This window comes from Sinocyclocheilus grahami, unplaced genomic scaffold (genome assembly GCF_001515645.1).
Source record: "Sinocyclocheilus grahami isolate Dianchi unplaced genomic scaffold, SAMN03320097.WGS_v1.1 scaffold381.1, whole genome shotgun sequence".
NCBI classification, from domain to species: domain Eukaryota; kingdom Metazoa; phylum Chordata; class Actinopteri; order Cypriniformes; family Cyprinidae; genus Sinocyclocheilus; species Sinocyclocheilus grahami.
Window position 1 is genome coordinate 481,633 of NW_015505560.1, and position 12,439 is coordinate 494,071.

The 12,439-nt window shown below is 35.4% G+C and overlaps 1 protein-coding gene and 1 pseudogene across 1 annotated transcript; one reads left to right on the forward strand and one right to left on the reverse strand.

Annotated features, from left to right (window-relative positions):
* The first annotated feature begins 1,958 nt into the window (after positions 1-1,958).
* On the forward strand, positions 1,959-3,421 carry foxl2b (forkhead box L2b). Its single transcript, XM_016230978.1, has 2 exons — positions 1,959-2,148; positions 2,230-3,421. The coding sequence occupies exon 2, from the start codon at positions 2,232-2,234 to the stop codon at positions 3,099-3,101; it is 870 nt and encodes a 289-aa protein (XP_016086464.1). The 5' UTR covers positions 1,959-2,148; positions 2,230-2,231; the 3' UTR covers positions 3,102-3,421.
* A 3,609-nt stretch (positions 3,422-7,030) lies between these two features.
* LOC107549804 (ATP-sensitive inward rectifier potassium channel 10-like) overlaps positions 7,031-12,439 on the reverse strand; it is a 9,302-nt pseudogene continuing 3,893 nt past the window's right edge.

Consider the following 12,439-nt stretch of genomic DNA (forward strand, 5'->3'; position numbering starts at 1 on the left):
GCTTCAGTCCATCTGCATTCTTGCTCTTTGAACCATAAACATCCTCCTTTCAAAGAGCTTGGCAGGAAGTTTCGGAGTTTTCCCTTCAACGTGAAAATATGAGCCTGCTGGATTACTTCGTAATAATTCTGATAGAATATAAATGCGTGTATATGAAATGCTGAATGTTCCTGTGGTGGGAAATTGTCTATTACTTTCATCGTCTATTGGTTTGCATTGCAGTCGCATAAAATAAGTATATATTGATCAACCGAATGCTGGGCCTGAAAAAGCATTGTTAATGCATGCTGTAAAATTAACTGCATGCTGTATATAAGCAAGTAAGTGTATTTATTTATTTTAAAATGTTTTAATGTGTGTTTATGAGAATCAATTAAGTGATTAAGGCTGTAAGTGAAAGCGCGTGCGACAGATCGACTGCGCGGTTTCCACTGAAACATTATACTCACGCTCGCGCTGTCTGTTCAGTTTCAGAGGCGTGATAGATGCTGCTGACATACACAACACACAGCTGCACACCTGAGAGAGAGAGAGAGAGAGAGAGAGAGAGAGAGAACCACACTGCGGCCTGAATAACTCTTGTGTGAACTGACTATAGACTTGGAGATCAATGTCTGCACCTGTTATTTAAAAATAATCACTTTATTATATGAATGCATGAAATAGTCATTTGCACAACAAAGCTCTTTTTTTCTAGACCTCATCATAAAATAAAATAAATATTTTATTTAAATATATATATATATATATATATATATATATATATATATATATATATACGCCTACAATATTTATTTAAAATGTTGCATTTATTTATTTTACTATATTTTTATATTGAGGTTTATTTATATTTAATTATATCTGTTTTATTTATTGGTTTTATTTATTGAGGATTAAGTTAAATGGGATCGAAATAAACGCGGGTTCAATTTAAAATGATAAAATAGAATTAATTTGGATTTCATAAAATGAATTGCCTCACTATAGCTGGAGCGTTATAGGATATGTGCAATATTGGTCTTTGGTTATATTCATTGATCAGGGATAATTCTCTCTTCGTTCAAAAAATAAATAAATAAAAATAAATGTACAAACCTTTTCTGGAATCGCAAAAAAGAAATAGGCTTTGAAAATGTGGTTTTATTTATTGAGGATTAAGTTAAATGGGATCGAAATAAACGCGGGTTCAATTTAAAATGATAAAATAGAATTAATTTGGATTTCATAAAATGAATTGCCTCACTATAGCTGGAGCTATATTATTTTGTCAAATAATATATATGTAATATCATTATAAATATTATATAATTATAAATATAATAATGATTCAAAATGGATTAAAATTGTTCAAGCATGGTGCTATTAATTAATAAAATAAGATCAAATATAATAATAGATAAAATAGTAAAAAATACTGCGTTATAGGATATGTGCAATATTGGTCTTTGGTTATATTCATTGATCAGGGATCTCAAAAAAGAAATGTGCAATATTGGTCTTTGGTTATATTCATTGATCAGGGATAATTCTCTCTTCGTTCAAAAAATAAATAAATAAAAATAAATGTACAAACCTTTTCTGGAATCGCAAAAAAGAAATAGGCTTTGAAAATGTTGCAGTGAATATCTAGCCGACCGTGCATTCAGCGATGAGCGTGTTATTCCGGGAGAGAGAGAGAGATAAATGTACAAACCTTTTCTGGAATCGCAAAAAAGAAATAGGCTTTGAAAATGTTGCAGTGAATATCTAGCCGACCGTGCATGAGCGTGTGAGCGTGTTATTCCGGGAGAGAGAGAGAGAGACAGAGAGAGAGAGAGAGACAGAGAGAGAGAGAGAGACAGAGAGAGAGAGAGAGAGACAGAGAGAGAGAGAGAGAGAGACAGAGAGAGAGAGAGAGACGTGACGAAAGCGGAATACGGTGATGATGAGGAGGACATCAGCAGAGCTTCGCCTCTCACGCGAGGAGGGAAACAAAGTTGCAGGATCTTCCAGAAGAGCCCTCGAGCTTAAACGACATCGAGATCTCGAGCCCATCACAGCGAAAGCCGGGCGTTACCGGAGCAGGAGCTTTTATTTCATTCAAAAGTCTCTCCGTTAATGGATCCGCGGTGACCTGATGCGCGCACCTCACTCCAGAGCTAGACTCAGGTACCGGACAGCCCTTTCTCACCACACTACAGCTACAGCCCGCTGCTTGTGCTGATGTGTTGTTTGCTCGTGTTTTTCAAGTGATGGCATCTTACCGTAGCTTAGATGATGACGCAATGGCTCTGATGGTCCACGACACGAACGCGGTGAAGAAAGAAGAGTTCGCGAAGGAAGAGCCGCTCCAAGAGCCGAGTTCGGAGAAGGTGGATGCGTCTCAAAAGCCGCCTTACTCGTACGTGGCTCTGATCGCCATGGCCATCCGGGAGAGCTCGGAAAAGAGACTGACCCTCTCCGGCATCTACCAGTACATCATCACCAAGTTCCCCTTCTACGAGAAGAACAAGAAGGGCTGGCAGAACAGCATCCGACACAACCTGAGTCTCAACGAGTGCTTCATTAAAGTTCCCCGGGAGGGCGGCGGGGAGCGCAAGGGCAACTACTGGACTCTGGATCCGGCCTGCGAGGACATGTTCGAGAAGGGCAACTACCGGCGCCGGAGGCGCATGAAGCGGCCGTTCAGACCGCCGGCGGCTCACTTCCAGCCGGGCAAGTCTCTCTTCGGCGGCGACGGATACGGCAGCTACCTCCCCGCGCCCAAATACCTCCAGCCCGGCTTCATGAACAACAGCTGGCCGCTTGCGCAACCACCGCCGCCGATGAGCTACGCGTCCTGCCAGATGACCACCGCCAACATGGGTCCCATGAAAGCACTGTCCGGTCCGTCGTACAACCCCTACAGTCGAATGCAAGCCATGGGCCTGCCGAACATGATGAACTCGTACAGCGGGATGGGGCACCACCAGCACCCGGCGCCGCAGCAGCAGCCCTCGCCGGTCCCGTCTAACTCCGCGGCCGCTCTGCAGTTCACCTGCTCCCGGCAGCCGGCCGAGCTCTACTCGTACTGGGACCACGAGGCCAAAAACTCGTCGTTACACTCGCGGATTGACATTTGAACCGAGGGAATGTGTGAACTGGGCGCAGGGTCTGTTTTACGCGTCCAGCGAGGTAAACAGGGTAACTTTTGATGCTGAAGAACAAACACAGATCTGAACTATCTCAGTCCCTGAATGTTCCGGACTGCATGGATAAATGTTTGTTTTTTTACAATCTAAATCAGTAGGTTTTTTTTTTTGTTTGTTTTTTGATCGCTTCAGGATAAAACATGCACGTTTGACAAAAATGCCTTCGAAAATTCATTTGAGGACCGTGCAGAAAGAAAAGCATTTGCTAGATTGTTTGGGACCATTGTGATTTTTACATTTTGGATTGTCAAGCCAGCACTTATTATTTTCTTTTTGCTTTCAATAAAATAGTTTTGATTCAAATGTCTTCGACACTCGGTGAGCACTGAAAAAGTATGGTTCCATGTGGACTTTTAACATCCATGCAGACTTTCCATTGCACAAAAGGTAGTTTGCAGCGGAAAAGGATTCTTTAGATTATTAAAATCTTCATCACACTAAGAAAAAAATGGTTCTTTTAAGAACTGTTCACTGTTGACGAGCCCGAACTGGTTCTTCTGCAAAGAAAGAGAAAAAAACCCTGAGTGTATTCAGCCAAATATCTATAGTTTTTATTCTAGAACGACTCTTTCGTGCCATTTTGATATGCAAAGATCATAAAATCACAGATTTTTTTATTTTTTCAGATAAAGTGCTGTTATTCTAAAATATACACATTTTTTAAATAAAGAGATAAAAATTATATCAAAACGCGCTTATTCTAAAAAAAATATCATTATTAAAAAAAATTACTCTAAAATAATTAGAAAAGCACTCGATTAGAATAACTGATATTCCTGCTTCTGGCGGAAGATTTGATTAGGATGATAATTAATCAGCGTAAATGTAATTAAGGCCCGTTAGCTGATCTTCAATTCTGTTTCATTTCGTTCCGTAAATAAACTCCATTCAAATAATGCATCAGTGTTTATGGTGTTCTCTGGTGAGAAAAAAATGTTTACAAGAAAACTTACTCTTATTCTTGTTCCAGCTGAAAACAGTGTTGCATTTTGATTTAAAGAAACGTATTTAAAAAGAAGAAGAAGAATTGATTAATACATTGTATTCTTTCTGTTTTTCGTTCCAGCAGACACTAAAAACATTTAGCCCGTGTTATTTTTATATTCTGTAGACAATTAAATCTAAACACACGAATAAGAAAACTAGAGAATTGTTCTTCTTTCTTTCAATTATAATATGGCCCTGCATTTAATTTCAGTCTATCTGCTGGGTCTGGCTTTTTGATAAAAAATATTATATCTCATAAATACATTCCTCTGTTCGTCTCATGCAAATCGAAATGGAAATTAAATCGTGTAAAACTGTGTCGAAATGGTCTTTTAGAATAGCTACAGCAAACGCGAGAATAACAGGCCTGCGTTAACAGAAAGATGCAGCAGCTGAAATACTGTCGCGAAACTAAAGACTAAACAATGCTTTCTTGTTATTGTTTGTTTGCATTTGTTACATAAACTGATCATGCAAATGTGCATCTCCTCAGATTTATTACCTTATTGTTAAATGACAGTCAGACGATATGTTTTTATGATCTTATAATAATAATAATAATAATAGCATCTATGCAGCCCTGATTCTTTTTATATTTCGAAAGAACAGAAAGCAAGAAAATACTGATACGTTCTATTGCAATCACCCCAAATAAAATGCATGAATGATAAACAGCCTGATGTTAATGATCATAAACCTTCATGCATTCATTTTAATTTGCATTAAAAGTGACTTTTCATTTGCAATTAATTTTTAAATATTAAGCATTATTTTTGTTTGACCATAAATCGCCGTTAAGTCTCTTCTGCGCGTCGCTGCAGCTGATGTTTGTATTTCACACTGATTCTATTGATTTAAAAGAAAAGAGCTGATCAATATTTATCTCACTGTACACAGAGTCTGAATTTCCGCTGAGAGAGGCTTTACTTTCAGAATCCGGCAATTGTGCAAAAACCATAACAAAACCGACTCAAATCACATGCTTGTTTGTGAAATCATTTATACAAGAGCTGAAAATGGCACATTCCTTCCTGAGTGTCACGTGACTGAGCATGAACACGTGATGTAAATAATTCCACCTGCCAGGGATAATTAAAAAGTGTAATAGGCCTATATTAATCCAAACGTGTATTGTAGCTATCATTTCTAATTCCAGAGCGACTCTTGCGTGTGATTTTGATATAAAAACATCAGAGAATCACACAGATTGATGTTATTGCACAGCTTTTTCAGAAGCATCTCTTCAGGTCAAAGTTAGATTTAATGTAAGGTGTTTTTCTGAGTTCAGCAGATGAGGGCAAACACAAACAGCTGATGTCTGACCACTAGATGGCGCTATAAGCACATCACGAGCTATAGATGGACAGATTTCTGAATAATTGTTTTTAAAATATTTTTGTGATTATAGTTAGCTAGAGAAGGTGAATTGGGATAATCTGTGGCATTTAGTGTAATGCTCTATTTACACTGCAAAGCCTTGAAATTAGTTTTGTAGACAAATATAAGTTGTATGTATGAATCTTTTTATAAAACTAAAAGTTTTTCTTTTTAATGTTTGAGTGTATAATGAAAAAAATAGCAATGATACGAGCTCATAAAATACATTTGCTAAAATATATATATATAAAAAAGCACATTTTGCTATACTTCAACTATACAAAAGTACTTGCATTAGCTATACACAATTATCAGTTTTCCTTTTCAGCCTATTTGCTGTGTTAATAATGTTTTGCATATTGTGTGTGTGTGTGAGAGAGAGAGAGAGAGAGAGAGAGAGAGAGAGAGAGAGAGAGAGAACCGGTTTATATATCCTTAAACCTGACTACACACAGACTCATGTCGTGGTGGGGACCTAAATTGTGGTGAAAAAGAGTGTGTGTGTGTGTGTGTGAGAGAGTGTGTGTGTGTGTGTGTGTCTGTGTGAGAGAGAGTGAGTGTGTGCGTTTTTGTGACAAATGAGGACATAAATGTGTATAATGACAAAGGTATGGCAGGGATTACAAGGAGAAGGTGACTTTTCAGGACATTACCCCATGTCCCCACTTTTCAAAACGCTTATAAATCACACAGAATGGAGTGTATTGAAAATCTAAAAATGCAGAAAGTCTCCTGTGAGGGGTAGGTTTAGGGGTAGGGTTGGTGTAGGGCAATAGAATATACGGTCTGTACAGTATAAAAACTGTACGCCTATGGAGAGTCCCCACTTTTCACAAAAACAAACCTGTGTGTGTGCGTGTGCATGTGTGTGATCATGAGTGTGTGTGTGTGAGTGTGTGTGTTAAAGAGTTAAAGAGAGAGAGAGAATATTAGTATGTTTGTGCAAGTATGATTGCAGTGCTGACATGTGAACGGTAGCAGCAGATATTCTCTAACAGAGAGACTGAAGGCTTTTTCCTGGACTCCGACTGTGACGTGTGTTTCTCATCACACACGGATCATCAGTGTTTGCTGACATCGACATCAGACCACAACAACACTTCTGAACCAGGATGAAGTTAAAGCTGAAATCAGTCATCGCCGCACAGAGACGACAGCATCTACAGGTCAGCTTCAGCTATGATTTATCATTCCTGTTATCATTTATTTATATAAGTGAATTTGATTTGGCAGGTTTTGCACATTTTTTAAAGATAAAATAGTGTTTATAGATTGTGTGCACGTTCTTTTAAAATATTGCATCTGTTCCTAAATACAGAAATACACTTTTCATTAGATCTGATTTAATGTTGTAGAATATTACTTTAATATGCACATACTGAATTTCAGACACATTAAACAGATTGCAGAAGCAGCATGTTAAGAGTTACAATCATTCTTATACTGTAAAAAATGGTTCTTCAGAGTTATAAAAAAAAACAACGATTATTGGGATTTTTACTTAAAAAGTTGACATTTAATTCAATGTGTTACTTGCCATTTCTTTGTAATTATTCGTGAAATGTAGCAATTTCTGAGTGAAAATTGTTTCTACAGTGTTACAACTAACACTCCAGTAATAAAAGACAATGCATGCTGTGCAAATAAAACGCATTATAACAGTCATTTATCAGCATCAGATTAACCATCAATATCTTTATCTGTTTATTAATGTGGAAAATGAAGCATCTCTGTATATCCAGTGGATTATTCCAGTAATTCAGCCGCTTTTATCAAAATATGCTTTTTAAAATAAATGCTTTGACTTTCACTTTTCTGAGCCAATTAATTCATGTCTGTCTGTGTAAAGAGAGAGGAGAGTACAGTGCTTAAGTGCTGTCAGCTTCGTTAGGATAATAAATGTACCTAATAATGACCCCAAAGTGCAAATTCATTACCGTGACTAAAGCAGAAACTGCTGTGATGAATCACGGGAGCATGCATACAGCACATGCATGAAAGGATTGTTCTGAAAGAGTGAGGAAAACACATGCTCAGTGCAATACTAAACCATATAATTATGCATTTAAATAATTGAATTGAATTGTTTTCTATGCATTATGGTGGGAAATGATAATTCTGCCGTTTTATTTTCTGCTTTTGGGTGTTTGATGCATAACGTGTTCAAATGTATTTGAATATAGAAGGAAAGGTCTTTATTTCATCATTTTAATCATTTCTTGTTTTAAATGGCCTTTGTAGTGTGAACATTTACATTTTAATACAAGTATTCCATCTTTTAAATACTATGAGCTCGTAAAAGCTTATTAAGCAATAAGCAAATTGCTATTTAAAATGTATAAAATACATTAAAAAAGATATAAAATATGTAAAAGCACATTATTTTAACTTTCCAAAAGTATTTAATGTGAACTAGCTGTACACAAAATGATCAGTTTTCCTGTTCATCTTATGCAGTGTTAATACTTTTGCATGTTATTGGGCTGATGCTGTTCATGCAATATGAATGATTTCAGTGCTTGCTTTTTAAGGACATTCCTGATAATTTTTTTTAATGCTAATTAGGTAAATGATAATTCTGCTGTTGTCATGCATTTGCGTGTTTGATGCATTTCAATGAATATGAAGATTTTAGGTTCAAATGTATATGAAAGTGAAAGTTCTTGTAACTTCAAATATTTTGCCCTTTTAATTTTAACAAATATTCCATCTTTCAAATCATATGAGCTCATCTATTAATAAAATAAAATGAAAATGAAATAACTGTATTTCTGTACTCGCTAACATACCGTACACAAAATTGTCCATAATTTTAAAACATAATTTAAATTGCATATTATTGGGCTCACTCATGCAATAGTAATTATTTCAATGCTTGATTTGAAGGACATTTTTGTTTATTTTTATGCTAAGTATGTAAATAATAATCCTGCTTTTTTATGCATTTGTATGTTTTTGTGCATAGAATTATTTCATGAAGCCTTTCAAATAATATGAGCTCTTAAACCTTCATCAAATAATTAGAAAAATGCTGTTTAAAATATAAAAAGCATATTATTTCAACTTTCCAAAAGTATTTAACATGAACAAGCTATACACAAAATATTATTGGGAAGATGCTGATCATGCAATATTAATGGTTTCGATGCTTGATTTGAAAGACTTTTTAAAAAAATGCTGAATAGGTAAATGATAATTCTGCTGTTTTAATGCATTTAGGTGTTTTTGTGCATACAAATATGTAGTCTTTCAAATAATATGAGCTCATTAAAACTCATTAAATACAATAATTAGAAAATTGCTGTTTAAAATATAAAAAGCTTTCCAAAAGCGTGAACTGGCTGTGCACAAAATGATCAGTTTTCCTCTTCAACTTATACAATGTGAATAATTATGCAAATTACTGGGCTGATGCCGTTCATGCAACATTAATGATTTCAGTGCTTGATTTTAAGGACAATTTTGTTTTTTTTATGCTGAGTATGTAAATGATAATTCTGCTGTGTTTATGCATTTGTGTGTTTTTATGCATACAAATGTTGCATTAAGTATTTCAAGTAATATGAGTTTAAAGCTCATAAAATAAAATTAAAATGCATTTTCAACACTTTCAAAAATATTTAACATGTACTGTATGACATAGGCCTACACAAAAATATACATTTTCTTATTCAGCTTATGCTGTTAATGTTTTTGCATATTATTGGGCTGATGCTGTTCATGCAACATTAATGATTTCAGTGCTTGATTTTAAAGGTGAAGTCAGGTGACGATCATTGTTTTTGCAATTCCGTTTGCTGCCACTGGAGGCGCAGTATTTACAATGACAAAGGCTTCAAAACCTATTTCAATTTTCAGATGCTTATAGTGTCCATAGAGTCAAATAAATAACTAAATTATTACAAATAAAATATTAAAACATTTAAATATAAAAAAAACATAAAAATGAACTTGAATAACATTTTTTTTTTATTATTACAATTAAATTTAAATGTGATTAAAAATTTAAATATGGTAATAAAAACCTTAAAAATGAAAAAATAAATGTTTTTAATAAATTTAAAAACATTAAAATATTTTAATTGCTAAAGTTCTTCAGGCATCACACTCTTTTAAGCCAGAGATTTTACATGACTCTTCCAGTCGTTAAGAATCCAGGATTTACTCACATGAAAATATTTTAGAACTTGGCATAATTAGAAATAAAAGTCATTATATGAAATTTAAAAAATTTGTTAAAAAAAAATTAAGTTCATTATAAAAATTCACATGATTTTAAATAATAAATATCTTGATTTTTAATTGTTTTATATATTTCAAAGCTTGCATTGTCCAATTTATCATTTTAAATAAGATAATGTTTTCGATAATACTCAATTTTTGAGTGGCTGAAAAACACTTTTGTTGGTGCATTTATTTATATATTTATTTTTCCAATAATGTTTAACCCTTGTGCTGTGCTGAAAATCCTTTACCTAATTTGTTATTCCTAACCAAAAATGACTGGCCTTTTAAAAATTGCTTGTAAATATTATCATTAAATGTTGGATTCAATCTATTTGTCAGCTCGTTATCTTTGAATTAGCACCGGTTTAGTATTTCTCTTTGGAACTGATTGATTGTAGGCCTCACTGATCTGAGCTCATGCACATCACTTTTTGAGTAAAAAAACAACAACTTTGATTGTGGATCATTTTTGCAGTGTTTTCTCAGAAACTGAGGACTGTGAACAGAATGAAGGATGACAGCATCCGTACCGTTGTCGGCCCATCCGCGCAGCGGGCTCTGCTCGTCGATGATGTGGTCGAAGGTGAGCGGGAGGATGAGGAAGGGGCTCTCGCTGGCCGTGTCCACGCTGAAGGTCACGTTCTTCTGGTCTCGCCCTGCTTCGGCACACATGGCTGTAAAAGCTCCCAGTCACCTGGAAAAATCACATTCATTGCATTTGTCCTAAAAGAACTCGCAATATTTCACTGCCAAAACATAGATCCACATGAGCACATTTCCATGCTCTGAAAGGAAGGCAGCGCATACATATATATATACACATACATATATACACACATACATATATATATACACACACACACGTACACTACCGTTCAAAAGTTTACGATTTTTTAAAGGAGTGTCTTATGCTCATCAAGGCTGCATTTATTATTTATCCTTGAACAGAATGAAGGATGACAGCATCCGTACCGTTGTCGGCCCATCCGCGCAGCGGGCTCTGCTCGTCGATGATGTGGTCGAAGGTGAGCGGGAGGATGAGGAAGGGGCTCTCGCTGGCCGTGTCCACGCTGAAGGTCATGTTCTTCTGGTCTCGCCCTGCTTCGGCACACATGGCTGTAAAAGCTCCCAGTCACCTGGAAAAATCACATTCATTGCATTTGTCCTAAAAGAACTCGCAATATTTCACTGCCAAAACATAGATCCACATGAGCACATTTCCATGCTCTGAAAGGAAGGCAGCGCATACATATATATATATACACATACATATATACACACATACATATATATATACACACACACACGTACACTACCGTTCAAAAGTTTACGATTTTTAATGTTTTTTAAAGGAGTGTCTTATGCTCATCAAGGCTGCATTTATTATTTATCCTTCAGAAATCATTCTAATATGCTGATTTATTATCAGTGCTGGAAACGGTTGAAAAGAACAGCATTTCTTTTAAATATAAATCTTTTCTAACAATATACACTACCGTTCAAAAGGGGTGTCAGTACATTTTTCTTCTTTCTTTTTTTGAAATAAATTAACTTTTATTCAGCATTGAATAAATGCTGGTCTTTTTAACTTTTTATTCATCAAAGAATCCTGAAAAAAGTATCACAGTTTCCAAAAATATATTGTGCAGCACAACTGTTGATAATTCTGATAATAAATCAGCATATTATACTGATTTCTGAAGATCATGTGACACTTTACACTGGAGTAATGATGCTGAAAATACAGCTGCACATCACAGAAATAAATTATATTTTAAAGGATATTAAAATAGAAACCATTATTTTATATTGTAATATCATTTTGCAAGATTGAAGCCTTGATGAGCAGAAGAGACTTCTTTAAAACACATGATCACAAACTTTTGACCAGTAGTATATATATTTAGATATCACCCTTTTTTCAGTGTAGAGTCTAACTTATGAGCATCACATATGTACGTACGTGTATTTGCTCAAAAACAATTGCATCCAGAACTGAGCAACGATGGCACGTTTCAGATCTCACTGAGTTTATGTGTTCTAGTTTTAATCTGCACATTCTCTTCTGTGTTCTCTGGTTGTGTGACAAATCGATAAATAAATCATTAACTGGCATCCTTGATAAAGTGATCATTCTCTCCTCCGGTTACCTGGCAGCCCAGCAGCAGACTCTTGCGCATGTTGGCGACTCATATCATGAGACTCGGTCGGCCATCATGATTAGCTATTACAGCATGCTGACTGAACCGAATCGTCTCGCTTCTTCGGCCGAGCTACCTGAGAAAGAGAGAGAGAGAGAGAGAGAGAGAGATCATATTTAAACATCAAAACATGTCATATTTCACCCCCATACAGTATATACATGTTTAAATCATTAAAACTTTTAAACATGTATTTCAGTAATAAAAAATTTACGAGAATCAGTATTGAGAAAAATTACAAAAATCTCTGGAGTAATACATTTGGATGCATGAAAATAATGAGAACTTTGGGTTAAAATATATCATAATTGAATTTCTCATAATTGATACATTTAGCAACATTATCAATGTTCATTACTGTATAAAAAAAATGAACAAATCATCCACTGAAGGCGAGCGTAGTGAGAACTCAAGTGCAGTTTATTTACAGAGTGATCCAAACAATAATCCGAGACACAGACTGGACTTGGCATGAAC